This window comes from Bemisia tabaci, chromosome 10 (assembly GCF_918797505.1).
Source record: "Bemisia tabaci chromosome 10, PGI_BMITA_v3".
NCBI classification, from domain to species: Eukaryota; Metazoa; Arthropoda; class Insecta; order Hemiptera; family Aleyrodidae; genus Bemisia; species Bemisia tabaci.
The window spans coordinates 5,913,449-5,937,304 of NC_092802.1; the positions used below are offsets into that span (position 1 = coordinate 5,913,449).

A 23,856-nucleotide genomic window follows, 5' to 3' on the forward strand; every position below is an offset into this window, starting at 1 on the left:
AGAACAATGCTGAATGTTTCTGTAAACTGAACGTCGAGGGTCCAGCTTGTGACATCTGTAAAGAAGGAACCTTCAATATCCAGGCAAAGAACAATGATGGATGTACCAAGTGTTTCTGTTTTGGAAAAACAACCAGGTGTACCAGCTCCAACCTGTACCGAACAACGGTTAGTATTTTGAAACTCTTGTGCAATAGTTTAAATAAAATACAATTTCATCAATTGAAAGTTAAACCTGGTATAGCTGACTCAATATGGCAGTCTGGTTGATTTGATGATGAAATAGTCGGATAACCCAGAGTCTAGCAGAACCTTGAAAGTTTGGCAGATGCTTTTTGCTGTGAACTTCTTTGATTCACTACCCTTTTTATTTTTTTGTTAATTTAAAATGTGAAGTACAAATTAAAAAATGGAAGAAATACTTTAAAATTTTGTACGGTCACTTGCTTCCTCAAAAGAAACTTTACATTTGCCTCGCAGTAACAATTGTGAAAACAACTTTTATAATGTTAGTTGTAGGAAATCCTTCTTGAGTATTTTCTTGTGCAAAATTTATAAGAGGGTAAATTTAGGGGGGGGGGATGTTTAAAACTCTTAAAATATCAACTGTAGTTTTTCAATGACAAAAATGTTCTAAATTTTTCTTCAAAAGGTCTTTAAAAATTTTCTTTTTTAAAAGCACTGTTAAAGTTAATTTTTCAATTAGTCAAATTTCAAGTTTAAAAAAATAGCCAAAAAGCTTACCTAAAACAACCGTTTTAACAGTTTTTAAAGAGTTCTTGTAAATTGCTTTTTAAAGGTTATTTATTGCTATGAGAGTATGAAATTAAATACATTCTAATGGAACAAACAATACATCATTAATTTTTTTGGGCTAAGCAATATCTCAACAGTTTAATTAAAGTTCAATTGTAATTTTATTTTACTTCCAGATTCAAGGCATGGATGGTTGGAAACTTGTGTCTCTCAATGTATCAAAAACAGTAAATGTAGAATCAATTGGCACCCTGCCGCAGAAAATTGAGTCAGGGCAGGGGCAAGCCATTGGTGTCGATCTAACTGCTCTTGAAGACAAGATCATCTACTTCCAGGCACCAGAGAAATTCCTGGGCAACAAACTCACCTCGCATGGAGGAGATTTGAACTTTACTCTTCTGTACACCAATGGATTATTTGGTAAGAAATAAAAAAATAATGCGGTTACATTTGGCAGAGTCAAATTTGCTCATTTATTTTTATAGAAGTTAGAGTTTAGCTCTAATTTACTTTGCAACAGAGTTTTCAACTCAAAATTCGAGTGCTGTATTTGTATCATGTACCCCTGTTTAACGCTCTGGCGTGTACAAAATGAAAAAAATGAGAAGAAAAGTCAAAATGGAAAACCGTAGTAGCCCACTAGAATTTTGAAATTCCTGAATCATTTCTAAAGTTTCGTCGTACTCCTGTATTGCTGTGATGAGGAAAAACCCTGTATGAACATTTGAAAGTTGCCGAATTCCCTCCAAAAATGTTTCTTTTTAAGGAGAGTTTTGAATAATAACTGTCGAAATTTTCAGATAAAATTGCAGGAAATATTCTCAAATTTTCCTAAAAATTCGTACTTTATGAAAGGAAATGTAGGAACGTCTGGAGACTCATACAGCATTCTCCCTTAGCAAGGCAGTGCAAGCCTATTTAAACTCATCCTTTAAAGGTTAAAATTAGTTTGGAAGAGAAGAACATAGTCTTTGAAGTGCAAATAGTTGTTTCTTTGGTTTTGTAGACTTTTTAAAAATATTTTTCGAACATTCATACCAATACAAACATCTACTTATAATTTTTCATATCCCTTAAATAGCTGTTTTTCTAATCAAGTCGAATTCTTTTCTCGTGGTTCTAATTTATTGTATTTTGTGTTTTATTCTAAGGAAACGCCATCAGTCAAGCTGATATTGTTCTATATGGTGCTGGAATATACTTGCTTCACTTCTCCTTTAGACAACCAGCAGCCTCAATCCCATTCGATGCTTCAGTATCATTGGTCGAAACTAATTTTGTCGTACCATCTGGTATTCAAGCCACACGTGAGCAACTCATGCAGGTCCTTCAAGACTTACAGGCCATCTATATTCGTGCAACTTTCTGGGAGCAAAGTGTTACCACAAGGTGATCATCTTCAGCTCAAACCTACACGAATTTTTTTTCATCAGTATACAATGGACCACTAGACAGGATCTGAACTAGAAATCAACGTCACATGAATGGAGAATTTGCACGCAAAATTTTTATTGCTTCATCTGAAAGTATTTAAAGAGCTAATTTCAAAGTATTTTTGATAGTTTTTTTCTGATATGGGAAATAGTATAGAAATAAATTTAAAAGAGGGAAAGTTCTCCGCCTAGTGACGTCATCTGGCGGAATTTCCCACTTAAACACATGTATTTTAGCAGATCAGATCATTTTGTCATATCTTCTCCAATAATTGTTCAATTCATGAACCAAGGGTGTCCTCTAGTTCAGTTCACTCTGTTGTTTCCACTTAAACACAAAATTCATCAAATTTTAGACACCTGCAAATTCTCTCTTCTCTTCAAAATCTTACACAGAAATCAAATCATACAACGGGAATTTCGGAAATCGACTCCTGAACGAGATATTTGCAAATATTTTTAACACAGATCAAATAGAAATCATACCATACAAATGACGACTTTTGATTTTCGCCATTTAACCTATGTTAATTTTAAACACTTATATCTTATTTAGGAGTTGATTTTCAGACTAGTGGTTGCGTGATTTGTTTTCGTTCAGAAATTTAGAAGAGAAAACATCAAGCATAGTGTTTTATTCGTACCTTGTCTAGAGCCCCATGAAAAGACCAGCTCTGTCTTACCGACAAGCTCAATAATTCTTAAATAATGAGAACCAATGGTCTTTATGTATCAGGCAAAACATGGAAATTCAATCTATTGGACGTGTTTCTGTCAAACGGAACTATGTGCATTACGACGTGAGCCCTGTCATGCATATGTTCTTATGGGTATCAGGGCTCATGTCTTAATGCACAAAGTTCCGTTTGGCAGAAATACGTCCAATTCATCATGAAAAACTAGAAAATTTGACTGAATTCAAGATTCATCAGTCACTGCATGTAAGTTTCACTGATGAAGGTCTGGAAAGATAGAAATCGGGGTACAACAAAAAAAAAATTCTGACTCAAAAAAGTCTGGATTTTTACAGCAAAGAGACACAAAAATATTTGGAAATCGCCAGGATTTTTTAGTGTGCAGAAATAATTGTCACATTGTCACAGTTTTATCATTTTAAGTGTATTTTATGCTGTTGAATAATTGAAAATTCCCCTTGAAGTCGAATTATGTGAATTTAAGGTGTCCAGAACCTTTAAAATGACCTATCAAATTCAAGCAACCTACACTGGCAGTGAAAATTCCAAAATGTTGGCGTTTTTCCGGTCTCGGTGCAGAGTCTTACTTTTTTCACTTGTGCCTACAGAATCATGTTTCCTCTATTAACTTCTTCCAAAAATGACGCGCATTTTCTCAAGTCCTAGCCAATATTTTGACATTTTAGCTTTTTTTGAAATAACGTCCTTCCAGAAGTAACGCTCTACTTTTAATTCCCCTTTGAAAACATTATAATGAAATACAACTGTAGTTTAATAATTCATTCATTTTGTAAAAATCTTCAAAAAAATACTTAAATTAAAAAAAAACAAAAAAACGCAAGGTTAATATCTTATTGTTATTTTCAGACTTCAAGATGTCAGCTTGGACTCCGCAACAGACACATATTTCCCAGACGCAACTTTTGCTCTGGACGTAGAACAGTGCCAGTGTCCATCGAATTACCAAGGTCTCTCATGCGAAGAGTGTGCAGATGGATACTACCGCTCATCCCACTCCTCCTTCAAAGATGTTTGCATCCCATGCCAGTGCAACGGCCACGCGACCACTTGTGACAAGAGCACAGGCATCTGTATCGACTGTCGTCACAATACCGTCGGTGATCACTGTGAGAAGTGCGCAATTGGTTACCATGGCAACGCAACCACTGGAACACCAAATGACTGTCTCATCTGTGCTTGTCCATTACCAATTGAATCAAATAACTTTGCGACAGGCTGTGAGGTGACTGATGATGGAGAACGCATCAGCTGTCAGTGTATTCCTGGCTACTTTGGAGCCCGATGTGAATCTTGCTCTGCCGGGTACAGTTTACACTTTTTATCTAATTTTTTGCCAATTTTTTAACCGACGTTTGTTCTATTTTTGTGCTAGCCCCTCTTATATCCCGAGACTCCATCCCCTGAGCTCTCTTCCTCTTTGTCAAATTTTAGCCAGATTAAGGTGATTCGATGGACACCATATTTTTTGTCAGAGCGGCATGTGATATATCGCATCAATTGGTTCCATTTTTTCAGCTACTCGTCATTTTTCTCCAATTTTGAGATCGCAATTCTGCTATCAGGAGACTAGAGTACTCACTTATCAATTTTAACAAAGAAATTCAACGTAATAAAGGCGTGGTTTTTTTTAGAGAGAAAATATCGCATTCGAGTGCAGTTTCGATATCAGTATCGAATGCGATGTTTTCTCTCTAAAAAACCACGCCTTTATTACGTTGAATTTCTTCGTTAAAATTGGTAAGTGAGTGCTTTAGTCTCCTGACAACAGAATTGCGATCTCAAAATTGGAGAAAAATGATGAGTAGCTGAAAAAATGGAACCAATTGATGTGATATATCGCATGCCGTTCTGACACCAAATATGGCGTCCGTCCATCGAAGCACCTTAAGGTAGCAAAAAAAGGGATAACTTAGAGAAGTGGGGGTCTCTTTGAATTTAAATTGCACCAATTTTTGGTAGTCGTCAGACCCTCATATTCTTGGATTCGTAGCTCTTCAGGAAAAAAAAAGTGAAGAACACCTATAGTTGGAGGTTTCGGTAACTCATGAGGCTCCGTCACACTTATCTGTATTTTAAACTTTTGAGCTCACCTCTGAGCTAGCATACTGACAGTAAAACTGCAATAATGGCTTTCTTGGTTGGGTGCGATGTTTCAAAATCTCCGTTCCTATTTAATTTCAGTAGAGGAGACTGAGCAAACATGGTGGCTTGAAATTTACACCGGTTGTCCTTCACATAAAGAAGGAAAATCGCCTAAGTTTTCAAGAAAAGATGTTCAGTAGTTCTCCACTTAAAAAATAAAGTATGACAGGAAATCTAAAACGCCGCAAACCGAAAAATACATTTCTGCAGTTTCACCATCCATATATCTCCCATCTGTTTAAGAGGAGGTAAAACTATGAACTGTTTTCAGTATAGATTTCATCGTTAATTAAAACTGTGAAAATAAAAACATACCATCTGGAAAACTTATAAATGCCCCAATTTCATTAAAGATACCCAATTTTCATAAAAGCCATGGAAGATGGCGCATCTATGTCAACTTGGGGCTTCAAAGTGTCCCAAAAGAATTTTCCTTTGGCATCTAAAACTTTCTCTTTGACCAACTTCTTCACCTACTGTGCAGTTTTATGCGTCTCTTGGACATTTTCATTTCTCTGAGTTAAAATGTTTTCATTCTCACTGATTCAATTACCTGCCAGAGAATGCAGAATATTTTTCAAAGTTTGTTTAGTTCTATAAGACTTCAAGTTCTGCAGAAAACAAGCTGATTCTATTCAGTACAACGACCTTGATTTCTTTTCCAGATGAAAAACTTAATCTAACGAATTTGCATTGGTTCTGTTTCAGGTATTATGGAAACCCCGAACATGAAGGTGACTTCTGTAAACCTTGTTCCTGTTCAGGCAACATTAATCCCAGTGACCCAAGCTCTTGCGACTCCATCACTGGTGAATGCACGCACTGTCTCAATAACACCTTTGGAACTGCTTGCCAATACTGTGCGCCAGGTTACTTTGGAGATGCTGTAAACCTCAAGGACTGCCAAAGCTGTGCTTGCGATAAGTGCGGAACAGAAAAATGCGACGACAAAACAGGAATCTGTCAATGTATGACAAACGTCATCGGTGAGAAGTGCGATCGTTGTGCTGACAAGCATTACGGATTTTCAACTTGCCATGGCTGTAGGGCCTGCGACTGCCAACTCGCATCCGAAAGCCTGCAATGTGATGACCACACAGGCCAGTGCAAGTGCAAACCTGGGGTCACCGGTCGCACTTGTGATCGTTGCATTTCTGGATATTGGGACTACAGTGCATCTGGGTGCGTCTCCTGTGGCTGCAACTCAGAGTTCAGTGTTGGTGTAGGCTGCAACCCTAAAACTGGTCAATGCGAATGTTTGCACGGTGTTATCGGTGAGAAGTGTGACCACTGTCCTCATCGTTGGGTATTGATTCCTGATGATGGATGTTACGAGTGTGATACTTGCACTTGGGCGCTGTTAGACACAACGGATAGTCTTTCAAACCAGTTGGCTCCTATTTTAGATGAGTTTAAAACAGTAGCTAAAGGATATTTCACAACGCAGAGATTAGTGTACCTCAATGAGACTGTGGAAAAGCTTCGAAGCAATGTCAGCCAAAACTCTATTAAGAGCATTGATATCGCTCCAATGACTAAAAGTATCGAAAATCTTGAATTTGAAACGAGGAATTTGCACAGGAAGTCTGAACTCATTATTGAGAAAGGAATTGAGGAAGTAAACAAAAGTGGTATATTATTGTCAAAAACCAATGATGTGGAAACATTGATGAAGAAAGCCATTGATGATTCTAGAATTATTGTTTTTGATGTTAAGACATTGGCGTCAAACCTTGCGGACAGTACTGGCCCTCAGATTGACATTGCAATGGGAGAAGCCAAAAGCATCTTGGATAGAATACAGCGTAATGAAATGGATGAAGAAACCATTGATAGTGTGAATGAAAGTGACACCAAAGCGAAAGAGATTCATAAGCAAATGATGGAGTTTCGAGAACCTGTTGATGGCAATGCAGAGTTGCTAACTCACTTACGTGAGCGTATTGAGTTCTTTAATGAGAAGTTGGATGATCTTAAAAAACATCGGGATGTGACAAAAAGTAAAATCCAGGAGACGCAAGTTTTGAACGATTTGAACCGAAGCGCCAGACTAAAAGGCAAAACTGATATCTTAAAGAATTTGACGATTGAAGCAAGCTCTACTCTAGAAAACGTCAAAGAATTGATTGAAAATGCAACCAGCTACAACAACCGTGCAAACAAGGCAATCAGCGACCTCAGCATTGGACTACCTGCTCGCAAAACATTAAATGCCCAATTGAATGAAAGTGTAGAAAACCTAAGGAGAGAATTACTAGAAGCTCGTAATAAAGTGAGAGATGCGGATGCTCATGCGCATCAGCTCATGGAACAAGCGGAAAATTTGGACTTACTATTTGTGGACACGCGATCATTGTCTGACAATGCTTATTCAGCTGCAACGGCGTACCAGAAGATCATAAGTAAGGTGAATGATTCGTTCAACATCGCACGAGATGCCAAGATTGCGGCAGAAAAAGCTGAGCAAATGCTAACAGGCCTCAATGACCGCTCCAGTCTTTCTGATAACAGCTCCACTGTGTTATTGGGTGAGGCGAAATCACTTCTGTTCCAAGCGCAGTCAGAACTTGCTCCGCAGTTAAACATGGCCGAGGAAAAATGTAAAAGAGTTGTCCTCTTAAATAAGAACATAACTGCCGGATTTAATGACATCGACCAAGCTATGAGCCGAATTCCATCCACCTCGCCGGAAAATAATCTCGACAGCATCATTCCAAAGGCAAATGTGGGTGAAATTGCTGCTGCAAATGTTCTGGAATCCCTAAACCCCATCTCAGCAGAACTGTCGGAATGGTCAAATGCTACTAAACAACTGGGCAAAGACATCGTTGATACAAACATTTCAGTCTCCCAAGCAAATAATCAGTTGGACAGTTTTGCTGCAGCTCTACTCAACGTTTCTAGTTTGATGGAGAAGTTGAAAGCACGACCGCAGGAACTAGACGGACGGAGCAATCAGTTGAAGATGAGTATGGACCAACTGAAGAGTAAAATTGCTCTCGCGCGTGACCTGGCTAACAAAATTAAGGTTGGAGTGAGTCTCTACGATAACTCAACTCTGGAACTGCGTAATCCTGAAAATCTAGCTCAGCAGGGAATCAGCACAGATATTTCCCTCTACTTCAAAACGGACAAGAGAAATGGACTCATTCTTTTCGTTGGAAATGAAGCTGGCTCAAGAATGAAAAGACAAACCTCGGTACGTTCTAATGAATCCAAAATTTCAGTTAACTAGGTAACAACTTTAGCGAAGTTGAACGGAAGCTAAACATAATTAAATGTCTGAAAATTATTAAATGAATTTCCAAGTTTTACATCTGTGGTATAGAATAAGAAGATCTTAATGTAAAGTAGGAGTAGATTTGTGTGGTTTTTGTAAACACTTAAGATGGATAAAGCCAGATCAAAATCTGTGGGGATAATTGCCAGTATCAAATATGGTTTCTGACCATCAGGAATTTAGTGGTTTGGTTCTGAGGTCGAGTCAATTCCTATTTTAACCCAATATTTTTAAAGAATCTTTCTTTACCTTTGAATATGGAGCCAGAAATCATTGAAAAAATATCAGCTTGGATGTTTCTCCAGGTTTCATTTTTAATTTTTGAACGGTCAGCAAATTTGATTTAAAGTAAAAAAAATGAATCTGTCCCGGCATCTGTTCTGACCAATGTCTACCAAAGCTCATAGATTTTAGAATTCTGCTTTTTCTCTTCTTAAATTCTTCCTTCAAATAAAGTAAAATTCTAAAATCCATGAGCCATACCTGATATCATGAACAATGAATATTGAGGCTCATGTGTTTTTTGCATGTCTTGATTCATTTGATTTTTGATCTTGTAGAGTCAGCAGTCGTATTTACTCATTGGAGTCTTATTTTTTCCTAAATTCTAATACTTTATTCTGTTTTCAGGATGACTATTTGATGCTTCAAGTCGAAAATGGTTATCCGAAGTTGACGGTCAATTTGGGATCGGACGAAGGTCCTGGAGTTTTACAGGTCAATAAATATGTTGCTGATGACACGTGGTACAAAGCTGTTATTGAAAGGTGAGCAGTCTTGTATCTTATGCAATAGTTTATTGAAATGATATCTTCTTTACTATCAAAGGTAGAACCAGAAAATCTTGAATTTCGGTTCGAGATATTGTGGATTTTTTGCCATGTTTACTTTTTTTAAGAAACACCAAACATCTTTACCGCACAAACTTTTGTGTACATTGATATTCTTGCATTTTTTTTAATTTATTTATTAATTACACTTTAATACATAAAATGCACTGCTTTTGCAGCTGAAGGTGCCCGCTTAGTTTATTTTACAACAACTATAATTATTCAATCAGACACTTGATCTACATACAATAATTTACTGCAAATTACAACCGAAATTTTGTATAATATATACAGTATATTTTAAAATTGTGTACAAAATTATTTTTGATCCTCTAAAAATTCATTCTGGATACCGAAAGGCTTTTCTTCGAGATATTCTTTTAATCTCTTCAAAAATTGTGAAGCCGAATTTCCTCCTTTCATGATTACATTCAACTCTTTTGGTAGATTATTAAATAGACAGAATCATTCTCAACTGTAAGTGTATGAAATATACTTTTGCAAGTGTGCTCTAAAAATTGTTTCTGATGTTTCAAAAAGAGTTTCAAAGACTCATCTCGATAACAGCAGGTATGTCTTGTAATTGTGAACAAAATTATCGTTGAGAACTCAGCAGTTTAGTTTAGTTGCCCTCTCACCTTTTTTATCTGTTGAATACAGCTATTTCTAATCAATTTTTTATCTATCACGCACTTCAACGTTTAATATTTAGTATACCCAATTACCCACTGATAAATATTTCGATCAAGTGTTTTTGAATTTTTTCATATGTCTTGATTGTATCTTTTGAACAAATGTACAGGATCTTAAAGAGTTCATTATGTTACTTTTAGCAAGTTTGCTCTCTGCTTTCTTTAATTTTATTAATGACTCACCCCAAAAATATTTTTCAGAACTGGCACAACTGCAAGGCTAAAGATTATTGACGATCAAGGCGACGTGCAGAAAGAGGAAGCTGTCGTGAAAGGCTCAAGGGCAGTGCTAAACTTGGACAAGGACACATCTCACATTTTTGTAGGAAGCCTGCCTGAATCCTTCAAAGGTCCTGAATCAGTACCTGTCATCCCATTCTACGGACAAATCCAAGACTTATCCATAGGCCGCACGCCTATTGGTCTGTGGAATTTCGTTGATGGAGATCACATTGGCGGCTCCCGGGATAGGTGAGGAAGCACTCAACCAATACAGATCCTATGCCTTGTCTACACGCGCAGAGTTCCTGGAACACTGGCAGAATAAGTCGTAGCTAAGTTATATCTTATTTTGTCTGCATACAGAAAAAAGGCGGGAAAAAATGGGCTGCTGAAAGTTCCACAAACCGTTGCTCGCGTGGACAAGGCGAGCCTCAGCTTTTTCATCAAAACCAATGGACTCAGCGCATTCTTCGCTCCCCTGTCAAACGAACCTTGCCAAAAGAAATGCTCTCTTTGAGTTACCTGTGTATCGAACTGTAAGGGCTCAGCTGTTAGATTTTGCTTCTCAATAATTTTTAACTTATTTATCGGGGAGAAGATGATGCAATATGTGCCAACAGGGAAAATTAAAGTTTTGTTCCGCTATCCTGAAAAGTCATCAAAATTAAGGAACAGTTTTTCTTTGAGAGTTGTTGACTATTTTAACAGGGTGTCTAGCATCAGGAAAAACTGGAAAAACCGGAAAATATCAGGAATATTGGCCGATCAGGAAAATATCAGGAAAATCGGAAAAATCGGATGTTTTATCAGGAATTTTTCCTACGTGAATCTCCTCAGCGGAGAAGTCTTACTGCTTTTTGTCTACTGTGCCAAGAGTCGTCGCGCCTTCTTTGTTTCCCATAATTTCTCAAAGAAAAATCAGGAAAATATCAGTAATTTTCAAAATAAAAAAATCAGGAAGTTTTTATAAAATATCTGGAAAAATCAGTCAAATATCAGGATTTTTCAAAATGAAAAAATACAAGACGCCCTGTTCAAACTCTTTACTCTAGTTCAAGAGGCAGGTGTACCAAGAACTGAATTTTTTTTTATTTTTAAGGCCTGTTAAGTATCTTCTAATGCAAGCATGGAAATTACAAGAAAAGTCAATCTTCTTCGAAATTGTTTGTCAATAGAACCACTATGAATAAACGAACGTACTTATGTTAAAAGGAACTATGTGAAAATGAATCTAATCAAAAAAGAACTATGTGCATATGGTTTACAAGCTATATAGTTTCCTTTGATATATGTAATTACTTTGAATATAGTTCCGTTTAGCATAATTTCATCCAAATCACCTTTGTTAGGTGTGGATAATTTCAGCACAGATAGGAAGAGAATTATCGCTAGCCTTAGTGGAATAACGGGTTAGATAGTTAAATGAATTTTTTCTTTTTTGACTAAAATTTTGCGAAGATAAGGGTCACTAGAAAATAAAAATTGATGTCATGCTAAGAAGCATGGATCAAGTAAGCGAGAGGAAATCCATCAAGAGATTTCTAGAAAAGTACAAGGCCAATGATTTAATAGAAGTAATAGTACCAGAAACTACAGAGTTAGAATGTTACTGGTAATGAGTGGTGAAATCTCTGAAGCCAGAGGTAAGGTTTAAGATCTCCTTTGTTCACCAAAATATATTCTTCTTCATTTCAGAGATCAGCTAGTTCACGAGATGGTTTCAACTGGTTATCGACTGAATGGGGACGGTTATGTAACTCTGGATGGTAAAGACTACAAGTTACAGGGTCAATCAGAGATATCATTCAAATTCAAAACGAAACAAAAAGAAGGTCTTCTCTTCTTGGCTGCCAAAGATTATTCATATCTCTCTGTTGAGCTTAGAGATGGCAAAGTCCTGTTCCAGGTAAATTTTCACTTTTTCGAGCAAAGCAGCATTAAAGAAGATATATCGACGATGTAAGTCAGCAATCACATAACTTGTTTGTAGTGTCTGAAAATCTCCGCCTCTATGTTATTTTTTTAAAGGAGAAAAAATTGACATCATTCCTTGAAGTTTTTGCAGAATTTTCTTTGCACAGAGAAGAAAAATCACGGCAGTTTTAAAGAATTGCCGTTGAGTAGTTTTCTGTTTAAAAAATAAAGTATGCCAGGAAGTCTGCGACGTCGCAAACTGAGTTATGTGGTTGCCGACTTACACCGTCGATATGTACCCTCAGACTATGATACTCTCAGTCGTGCAGAATTTGACATGCGATCTGAAGGAATTTCATGGATGCTTAAAGCATTTAGTCAAATCTTTGCATGGAAACATGATGCTAATTCTAATTTTTTCTCTTAGGACAAGAAGCAAATTTTTCCTGTAGATTGTGCAGACTTCCCCTTAACATTGATCATAACAAACCATCAATATTTTCAGGTCCCTACTATTACAGTAAAAGCTCGTTAAGACAAAATACGGTTAAGAGGAAAATCCGCTTAAGACGAAATTTTTTTCAGTCCCTTGACACTTCCATAAGAGTCAATGTAAAAAAAATTCGGATAAGACGAAATTTCGAAATTTTGACCCGTAACCAAAGCCGGTTAAGACGAAGAAAAATTTCCGATTTTTTCCCCTGAAATTGGGTGAAAACAACAAAAAGAGCCAATTCTTAGGGAAAATAGACTTAGTTTTACGTACCTTGACATAAAAAGAGTAGGTTGAGAGTAGATCTTGTGTATCCTCTGTTTTGCTGGATGACTGAGATGCAATCAAAAGTTGACAATAAATCGATTTGCGTATTTTAAAAAAATTCAAAATTTGGATTTCGTATCGTATAAAATTTAAAAATTTAAAAATTTAAAACTGAAAGATAATAATCTAAAATTTACGTCTTAAGCGCAGTTGCCGCTTATGCCGAAAAATTTCGTCTTAAGCGGAGAACGGTTAAGACGAAAAGCCGCTTATGACAAAATTTTTTTCGGTCCTTTCATTTTTCGTCTTAACGAGCTTTTACTGTACCATGGGGTGTATGTTTTGCACATCTTTTCATCTTCAGTAAATGGCCCCAAAGGAATATTTTTTGTTTGGTCTTTCATCTTTTTAATAAAAAATTGCATTTCGCTTCAGTGCTCTGCCAAGTTACCAACGAGAAAAAAAGAATTCAATGCAAGCAACTTATTTTTGACTCGCTCATCTTTCACAAAAATAAGTTCTTCATAATTTCTCATGCGACCACTTTTTAAAACAAGCTTGAACTCTGTAAATTTTGATTATAAAAGAATTGGCAATTAAAAGACTCAAATTTATGGAGGTTAAATTTATCCAAACTATAATTTCACTGGCATTTAATCACCCACATTATGCTTTAAGAAAGAATTTTTCAAATTTTTATGGGTTGATACAGATATCTGTTTTGTTATGGTAATAGTAATCGTTACTTTTAATTCTGTAGCCCAAAATATTAGTATAATACCTGTAGCTTTTTCCATTGGACTTTATTAAACTCAATGGTTTTTTTTCTTTCAATTTACAGTACAACCTTGGTTCTGGCGCAGCACAAATACTCTCACCAAAAACTTACAATGACGATCAATACCATTCCGTGGAAGCTGTCCGTCAGGGAAGAGATGGTGTCCTTAAAGTTGATGGTGTACCCATAGAACAGAAAACTGCGCAAGGTGAACTTCAGGAATTATATGTAAGTGCTCATCTTGGTCTTGTGACATTTCTGTGAGGAGAGGCAAATGAGTGTGCGAGAGGTATTCAGCACCAGTAGGTTCCTCGGGTCAGCTCTCTCGCAATCTGTCCCTCCGAATTTTAGAAAACCTGACACCCGCAAATGTTGAAAGGTTGATGCATGGGTGTGCAGTTTGCTTTTAAAAGCTTCTTCTCTATTTATTATGTGAGCCATTCAATGAGGGCATATTCGATGCGGAAAAATTCTCATATTTTTATTTAGTTGCATTGCAACAAAAGTATTGCTCAAAAATTCTTTGCCATTTATAGTCCATCGTAACTTCTTATGAGTTCAAAACTCAGATTTCCTCCTCTGCTGGTGTGGTGTATGGTATGTAATTGTAAGAATCATCATTTTTTGTAAAGTCCTTTCTCTTTTTTAATAACCCTCTATGTTGTTCTTTGTTTAGGTTTCTGATCGCCTGTATGTAGGCGGTTTTCCAGGTGAACATAAATTACCTGACATCTCCAATACTGGTTTTGATGGGTGTATTGACAATGTGCAGATAAACAGCATAAGTGTAGATCTGAATAAAAACATCAACGCTCATGATGTAGTCCCTGGCTGTCCCGACAAAGTAAGCCTCATCAATTTATCTTTGCTTGCAGCACAGTAACTTGAAAAATTAGAAATGAAAGGAGAAGAGATTGCCAAATGCAAAGTTTTTAAATTTTCTGAAAAAAACTGATTGTTTTGAAATTGTGATGCATTTAAAAATTGAAAAAAATTAAAAAATTAAACACTGTGGCCCGAAACTGTAACTGTTTTTCCTGAACCCGAACTGTTTTTCTCGGGTTTTCCTTGTTTTGTTATGAGAGTTGTTCAGCAGCGACGGTAGATGGCGCGAGGATCACACTTTTGTGTCATGCCTCGGGTCATATCCATGACGGCGTTTTAATGCCGTCTTGGATATTGCGGCATGTTAAGTTGGGTTCACTGCTGAGTGTGATCTTCTGATGAGGTCTAATAAGGCCCAAACCGGTAAAGATCTCTCGGCGTGACTCCAACTTAATATTCCATCGCAAACTGCCTGAGCTGAACACTCTCCCCCCCTCAGTTTCATACTGGTGCGCATTAGAGTTCTAAAAATTTATTTTTGACTCTAATTTTAATTTTTGGTATTTCTTGGCTTTGTTTCCCCGCGAAATGGTGTGGACCCAGCACCATTTCTCCACCTTGTTTAAAAATTGACTTATATATTTTTTTTTTTATCTATTATTTTTAAAATTTTGTACATAATGGTTTGGAGATATTTTTCAATGTATATTTTAGCTCCCATTCCTATCATTGGCTTAAATTTCTGAGAGGCTTCTTATTGTCTCCTAAAATGCAAAGATATTTTTTCTTTATCAGTTGGGAATTGACATTATTGGGACATATTGTCGACTTCTGGCTGAAGTATCACAAGCGTCATACGACATTTGAAGATTTCCACCGCCATTTTATTTTTTTATAGAGAAATTGTTGGTTGAATCTGTTTGAAAATTTCACTGAATTTTATCGGCAGTACAAAGAAAATTCAGTGAACTTTTCGGATAGCTTCGTAGAACAATTTCTCTGTAAAAAAATAATATGGCAGCGGAAAATTATGTTGCATGGCGCTTGTGATACTTCGGCTGGAAGGTGACCATGTCAGAATAGACTTCTACAAAGGGGGAAAATAAAAGCACAGTAACAGGGTCTTTAATCAAAATTTCATCCAGAGCTTGTTTGACATTTTAGAAATTTCTGAAAACTACTCTATAAAGAGATATTAGTGTTACTTACTTACATCATAACTAGTTGGGTAAGACTTTCAATATCAAATCCAATAGAAATCAATTGAAGTCAAATCGTTTGCTGGAAACCTATGTATCTATTGGCAGACAGCTGGATTAAGTTTCGATAGCCTTCTCCTCCCTATTCTGATGCACTGTATGTGTTAATTTTGGAGATAATTTCAGGATGTTAAGAAAAGTATTTCCTAGCAAAGTTCACTAAAATTAGTTCCATGTCCAGTTTGACCTTAGTAGATTTTCGTTTTTTATCACGAGAGAGGAGGTTTGATACATGAACACATAAAATGTAAATTTTTCACCCATGAATTAAAGTTGGAAATGTTGACTCTTTATTTCTAACTTACAATCAGTCCAGTGCCAGCGGTCCTCCACTAAGTAATTCTGTGTAAAATCCATTCAATATTATCAAAGGGCTGTGGAGGATGTGGGCTTTAGTTTCCAGTTATGTAAGACAAAAATGAACTATTGTAATTCTGAAACAATGATGAAGCACTGTCATGTAAACATCTACAGATCCTGCATCAATTCCTCCTAAAAATCATTAGTTGTATCATTATTTGTATTAGTTATTGTATCTTTTAATTAATTGAATTATTCATTGTTTCTTACAGTTCGTAAGCACAGTCTCATTCAACAGTGGGTCCCATGGCTACGTTAAGCTTTCAGGAGTATCAGCAATGGATAACACATTCCAGCTGATCCTGCGTTTGAATACAACTTATCCCAACGGGCTCATTCTCTTTGCAACTGACGGAACAGAGAACTTGATTTCATTGCGCATGGAGAACGGAATCTTAATATTCAAAACAGGCCAATCAGAATTGAAATCCAGTCAACTAAGGCCATATGATGATGGGCAGTGGCACGTTGTTTTTGCTAGCCATAATTCTACCGATAATTCTCTCCAACTAGTTATTGATGATTTTGATGTATTCAATCAAACTGAGTAAGTCACAACCAACAATCAATTTAGAAAGGATCTAGACACAGCATCTGAACAAATACGTTTGTTATGTAACCACAAGAAACTTTATTAAAAATCCAAACTTTGATCAAATTAGGAAAGAGGTGTCCTCAGGCACATTTTATTTACTTCTGGGACGCAGATTTTACGTCCAAATAGTGCAAAGTCAATTATTCTTTCGATTAGCATCAAAGAACAATCACTGGTCGATAATATTGAAGCCTATGTGATTTCACGAATAGGAAGTATTTAACTCTGACCTTTGGGGCAGAAAGTCTTTTTCTGTGTCATGTATGAACTTTTAAGCTCTTTAATAGAAGTTTCTTTAAAGCAATTTTTTATTGCCATCAGATCAGATATCTAGATGAGTTTTTGCCTTTAATAAGTTTTATGATAAACATGTGTCTTATATACTCAGGCGTAAATACACTGAAACTTTCAAAGGTCAAAAAATTTTGTGCGGAGATGCACCAAAGTGTTTTGTACTGGTGCGGTTAATTCCCTTTCAAGCTCCCAAAATTATTATAGTTCTGAGGGTGCTTTGTTTCTTAGCAGCTTTTTACATCTTCCATTCCAGATCAAGTACGTTTCGTACTGTTTGTGTTGTAATGGATTATTTAACATCTAACACATTGCATGCCAACATTTTTTCATGTACGAGAAATGAGTCGCATAAAAAACTCGAACTTTCAAATTACCTTGATATTTACAAAAAAGGGGCAAATTTTTTTGGGGAGCCGAACTACTCCCATCTTCAGCGGGTGACAACTGAGGCGCTCGCAGCGCATCCTCGGTCATATTCCGAAACTAGGACATAGAGTAGTGGATCGTCCAGCCCTTCAAGATCCTCATTCATCAATCTAGCTCTCTTCTTGAAAATGAAAATTTTCTCCTGTAAATCTTCTCGTGTAAAAGTCAAATTTTTTTATGTATCTGTCTCTGTGACGTCAAGAAAACTTGTAAAAAAAGGGCAACCCTATGCAAATAAAGAAACACTCGACAATTCACTTAAAAAAAATTTCACCCAAAGTTGGCTTGCAGTTTGCCCATAATTGCAAATAATTTCCTGATAGTTTTCAGTATCAGTTGACATCGATTCACTGCCAGCCGACATCATTTAAATTCAGATGACAAAAATGTCAGATGTCTGTTGACTTTGGTATCTACCATCAGTTTGTGTTGGCCTCCTGAGCTCAAGAAGACTCGTAGAAGGTAATACCATGACTTCCTTTTCAGCCATGCAGATTTTAACTTCCTCTTTTCTTTTTTCTCATCAGCATCACCCGAAGAGCTGAACCAATCAGGCTTGTGAACGGTAATATATTCTTCGGAGCTGTGCCATCTACGATAGATGCATCAACAATTGGTACAACGTATCCTTTCTCTGGGTGTATTAGTGATGTCACCATCAATGGAGAAATAGTCAACTTTGCTAAAGCAAAAGCCAATAATGTTATTGTTGGAAAGTGCATGCATGGAGAAGGCTCACATCTCAGACCACCTCCAAGTAAGTTCTCCGGTTATTACAGCCACAGAAACAATGCATTTGTTAAGTTGAACGCAATATTTCCAGAACTACCTAACTCTTAATTGAGGACACTGCACCAAGAACAGCCTATAACTGGAAACCGCGTTTTGAGAAAAACGCACTTAAAGTTTTGCTTTTAATGTACTGCGCAGACTTTTCCATGCAGTTTTGGTGTTTTTGGGTGACCTAACCCTTCTATTAAAGGATGCCGGGTAGATTTTGCGATACATTTTGGGTTTACACTCTAATATATTTAATTTAAAAAAGCGGTTTGTAGGCCATTATTTTAGGCCCAACAGTCATTTTGGTGGCAATATGAAGTATAAAAGGCCCTCAAGTTTATAGGCCCGTTTATAGGTCGTTCTTGCACCCATCGATCCAGAGGCCTGACTTAACTCGGAAAAAAAAGGTTTTTCGACCTCAAGCCGTTACTTATCTATATTCTATCGCTACCACAGCATACTCCAGGGTACGTAGAATCCGAATAGCAGATGGGCGTAATAACGACCTATACGCCTATAGGCTATTCTTGGTGCGGTGTCCTCAATTGGTTTCTTACAACTTTACCATGAATATTATTTTTCTTTCAAGGAGCTACCTCAAGAAACATTGAAGTGCGCCACTTTATGAAAGTATGAATCTAGGAAAAATAAATCATAATTCTTTAAAATTTTCTCATGACCCAAGATTTGCTTTAGTTTTGCCACTATCCTAGGAGCGTAAGATCAAGGATTTTCTTCATTCCTGTGCACTTAAACTATCGCACGTTTTTAATGAACTGAATTTTTTTCAGAGCCAGTAAAGTCTGAGGATGAAGAAGATTTCGATTTCAGCCCAACTTCTCCATCAACACCTGCTGTACTCCCATCAGTGGCCCCAACACCAGCTGGTTTATGCGTCCTCCCAATTTCTCCTCTGAATGATCCAAATGTTACCGCTGAAAGTGGTCAACGGTTCGGTACAACAAGAGGTAGTCGAGTGGAATATCTACTGGCCTCAAAACTCAAAAGCAAATTTGATATTTCAATACAATTCAAGACTATCTCACAGTTTGGAACCATCCTGTATGCTGCTAATGAGCTGCATGCTGAGTATGTGGCTGTGTACCTGGTTGATGGGAAGGTAATGCCACTTATGTAAAATTGTTTCCATTACAAACTATTTTATAGCTGCAATAGAAAACGGACAAATTTTTCCCTTGTACCGTATTTGGATCTACTGTTTATTAAGGACTATTTTTTGCAGAAAGGTCATCGGGAGTTTGAAGAATTTTATCCATCATATGGGGTAGGTACTAAAATCAAAGTGATCAGGAACTCTGGAATTTTCCTGTCAATATAAAGACTTACTACTGAGTCCTAAGTATTTTTTTCATCTAAATGGAAAGTGTTTGATGTAATCTGTTTTGTTAATAACCGTACTCCTAGGCGAGTTTACGCTTTTGCAAAAAGTCAATTTAATGTGTATAGTCACATCAAATTTCTCATCCCATATTTTAATGAAAATGATAAAAAAAAAAAAAAAACTAAAAAATGTGGTCTAAAAGTTTTCCACCATATGGATCAAGAATTATATTAATGGTAAAAAATGTGAACCACTAAGACAAACCTTTCCTTCAAAATTTTTGTGAGTCTTACAATTTAAAAAAAAAATCAAAATTTTATCGATCCACGATGAAACTAAGGCCGAAGTTTAGAGACTCACTTCAAAATAGCTCTCATCAAGAATCCTTGCCAACTTTCCTCAAGTTAAGGATTTCAATACTTAAAGTAAATGAGAAAAAAAAACACCAAGAAGTGGCCTGAACTGTACGTAACAAGGTGGAGATACAGTGTTGAGTCCACATCATTTCATGGGAAAAACAAAGCTAAGAAGTTCCAAAATGTATAATTAGAATCAAAAATAATTGTTTTAATTCTAATGAGTACCAGTACAAAACTGAGGGGAGAGAGTGCTCAGCTCAGGCAGTTTGCATTGGAATATTAAGTTGAGGTCACACTGAGAGATCTATACCAATTTGGGTCTTTTTAGACCTCATCAGTAGATCACACTCGTCAGTGAACCCAACTTAGCGTCCCGCAAAATCCAAGATGACATTAAAACGCCATCATGAATATGACCCAAGGCATGACACGAAAGTGTGATCCTTGCGCCATCCACCGTCGCTGCTGAACAACTCTCATAACAAAACAAGAAAAACCTGAAAAAATTTACTATCAAGATTTTATTATTGATTATTATAGTGTAGACCCAGCACCATTTCTCCACCTTGTCTTATAAGTTAAATAATAGTATAATACTTATAATACATCTCATTATAGTGTAAGGGCAAGTTTTTTTTACAGTTTTAAGAAACATCTTAAAATTCCTTTCAAAGTGTGACTCTACCTAAAATGGGGCAGTGGCAAGGAATCTTTGCAGGGTTATAGTATAATTTTTTCCACATAAAATTATGTGATAAAACCAAAGAGTTCATTAAAAGTTCAAAAAATAATTTCTAAGGGGAGAAAAAGTTGATCAAAATTCTTAGAAGCTGGCCCATTCAGAAATCAGAATTGATGATGTGTCTTGTTTTACAGATCTTCTTTCTAAAATATTTTGGAATGTTTGGAAGTGGTAATGTTTTTTCGCAGAGTTTTTCAACAGAGTCTTAGCGCATTTTTATTACGTTTATTAAAAGAATTTTTCTGTGTAATCATAAATGAATCACTATTTGTCACACTTTTTTGTATGTTTGTTACAGGTTCACTTTGGATTCAGTAGCGGTGGCCAGGCAGGTCTCCTTCAGTCGACAGAAGCATATAATGACGGAGAATGGCACGAGCTTTCATTTAAAAGAGTGGGACTTGTTGGTGAACTGCTTATCGATGACAAATCAGTCGCTGCAGGACAAGCAGGTGGCAATAAATCAAGCATTAGTCTAATTGATCCAGTGTACATTGGAGGGCTTAATCCAGAACTGATCGAAAAACTGGATCCAAAACTACAGGAACAAGTCATGAGAAACATCGGCATCAGTCAAGAGAACATTGAGGTAAAATCATCTTTTGGCTCTTTTTTTGTTTATGAAGCAAATTTATTTCTACGGAGTTTCTAACTTTTTTCCTTTTCAAAAAGTTTTTAGACTGCTTGATGCGAGCAAGTTCTATTCCAATTGAATGTCAGGAACAAGATTTATTTGAAGTAGACTTTTACGGATTGTGTGTTGGTGCATCTGAGGAAAAACTTAGGAGGTGATGTTACTGTTCACATAAAAAAATTGTCATAAATTTTAAAGGGATTTCTTCGCTCAAATGTGTACCAGAATGTTCCATCTTTTTTTTTTTTAAACGAAGTAAATATTTTTAAAACTCTTAATAATGGTCTTTGTTTCTTGTTCAAAACCTTTGAGCCTTTAAAGTTAAATGGACAAAGTTGTTTAAAGGTTTTAAATTATTTTCACAGAATGCCCCAATATTCTTCGAAGGATGTCTCAGGAACCTGCGAAAGGATAGCAGGCCCATCAAGAGTGCCAAGAATCCATCAACATCCTTCGGAGTCATCCCTTGCTCTGACAGGGTTGAGAGAGGCACATACTTCTCCATGGAGGGTGGATACGTCAAACTTGGTAAGTAAAAGAATAATCTCTCCATAATGGACATGTGAAATCATCAAACATTTTCACTAATTTCTAACTTGATAGCTCCATTCAAATTTTGTCTGAATGAAAAACTGGTCTTAAATTTATTTGTATTTTCGCTGTTCAAGTGGTCTAAAGGACAAAAAGTTCAGCTCTCTTTATGAACCGTTGGAACCTCTTTATGCTTGTACCATTTTCAAGCTTCTACTTCAAAATTTACCTCTGAAAGCACAACGCCCTCCTTGCATCTTGGTTTTCATCCAATTTTAGGATCCTGTCTGCTTTTTTTCTTCTATGATATTTCCTGCATCAAGCTTAATCCATCTTTAACAACAGTTTATGAAAGAAAATATATTGTGAACAAAGAAGTCTTGTGAAATTTTCAAATTGGTGTTTTTATATCTGGAAAACTCATCCAATTATACACTCTGTGCAGAATTTGAATTTTAAGGTTATCGGTTTCACTTGAATGATACAACTTAAAAGATATTCAAGCAAAATATAAGCTATTCTACTCGTATTCAATCCTTATGGAAAGTATATGAAATTTGAAAGATCTTATTACGTAATTTGTTCTTTTAAAACTTATGAGCGAGTCAAAAGTTCATTTGGGTCATACATCACCCTTTAATTCCCCAACTTTAAGCACAATTTTCTCATGATCACAAAAATGTTGCTCAGTTCTTTCATCCGACGCCTTTCAAATATCAAATGCATGATTATTTTACAATCATGTTTAAATTCCTCTGAAAATCAGTCAGAGGTAAAGTTAAAATACTTCTCATGCACCTTATAATACAAACAGATATTTTGAAGGCCATAAAATGAAGGTTTCAAAATTGAGCACTCTCGCTGCAGTTTTTGAAGTCACCGGAAGAATGAGTTCATTCCTGCCCTCAACCTTTTTTATAGTTTTCTTTTATTTTATCTAACTTTTCTTGTTTCTGCAAAATTGTACATATTTTAGTGCATGCCATAGAGTAAGGAATCCTGCAAGTTGCCTATTTAAATCGATACATCATTTTTTTCCTTTTCATTTCAGCTGATAAGCTCAAAGTTCCGAATGAATTTGATGTGAAACTAGATTTCAAAGCAAGGAACATCTCAGGATTCATGCTTGGAGTGTTCTCTAAACATAAGGACTTCCTATCCCTTCAGATGATAGACGGGAAAATCAAATTTTCAGTGGAGAATGGCAACGGTGTTATATCAGCATCCTTTGAGCCCCCTGAGAAACATTTCTTCTGTAACGGCGAATGGCATTCTCTTCAAGGTAAACATTTCTAATTTCTTTGTTTGATTTGCATTTATTTTATTTTAATCACTTGAAGACTGAATGAAGTGCTGAGATGTTTGTAATGCAGGATTGAAGTAGCCAAAATTAACCACAGGCCAAGTACAGTATGGATCTTTTTTTTTTTGTGCAACAGTATGTTGCTCATTAATTCTCCAATCCTAAGAAAGAGCATACACATCCACGTTTTGGACCGTGTTAAGCAGAAAAGAACCAAGCCACATCAGCTATTGCCAAATTTTATTGGGCAATTTACTTTTTTACACAAAAACAGTTTGGTGGATTTTTGTGCAAATTTCAGTGAATTTTTTGCATAATACACAGCAAATACCTTTACATTTTCAAAGGAGTTTGCACAAATGTTCTCTTTTAAAAAATTAAATTGCTCGGTTACATTTGGCAATGGCTGATGTGGTTTGGTTCCTTTCTGCTAAATGCGAACCTCTTTTAAGATTACTCTGAAAGAGACTGTAACTAGATGAGAATAATTTTTTTTTTTAAATTTTTAAAAGTATCAAAATCACCAAAATTAGAGTGGAGGAGGAATTTTCAATTATCGTATTGACCATCTGTCTCATTTAATTTGCATTATCATCAAGCAATATTTATCCACGCACCAGACACAGATTTTGACTTGTCACATCTCCTGATTCTGCTTACTATTTTGTGTCAGATTTCGTGAGTTTTGGTACCTTTCTGTAAAATTACATCAACCAACCATTCCATCAGCATGTGTGTTTAAATCAAAGAGTGTCCCAAAAGTAGACACCCTGACATAGTCATAAAAAATTAGCCATCTTAGGAATCTAAATCTTGTGATACTTGTGTATATAATCTAAATACTTACATGTTAAATCATTTTATTCTTTTTCAACAAGTTCTCG

At 36.2% G+C, this 23,856-nt stretch overlaps 1 protein-coding gene across 1 annotated transcript in view; it reads left to right on the plus strand.

The window, feature by feature from the left end:
- Positions 1-23,856, plus strand: part of LanA (laminin subunit alpha) — a 59,173-nt gene that overhangs the window by 33,006 nt on the left and 2,311 nt on the right. Inside the window, exons 23-38 of the mRNA XM_019040498.2 lie at positions 3-167; positions 932-1,175; positions 1,907-2,144; positions 3,751-4,206; positions 5,755-8,245; positions 8,957-9,093; positions 10,050-10,319; positions 11,766-11,976; positions 13,586-13,750; positions 14,199-14,366; positions 16,179-16,513; positions 17,809-18,038; positions 18,853-19,181; positions 20,803-21,093; positions 21,504-21,666; positions 22,721-22,951. Of these exons, the coding sequence (XP_018896043.2) occupies positions 3-167; positions 932-1,175; positions 1,907-2,144; positions 3,751-4,206; positions 5,755-8,245; positions 8,957-9,093; positions 10,050-10,319; positions 11,766-11,976; positions 13,586-13,750; positions 14,199-14,366; positions 16,179-16,513; positions 17,809-18,038; positions 18,853-19,181; positions 20,803-21,093; positions 21,504-21,666; positions 22,721-22,951 (6,124 nt within the window). The remainder of the gene's footprint in view (positions 1-2; positions 168-931; positions 1,176-1,906; positions 2,145-3,750; positions 4,207-5,754; positions 8,246-8,956; positions 9,094-10,049; positions 10,320-11,765; positions 11,977-13,585; positions 13,751-14,198; positions 14,367-16,178; positions 16,514-17,808; positions 18,039-18,852; positions 19,182-20,802; positions 21,094-21,503; positions 21,667-22,720; positions 22,952-23,856) is intronic.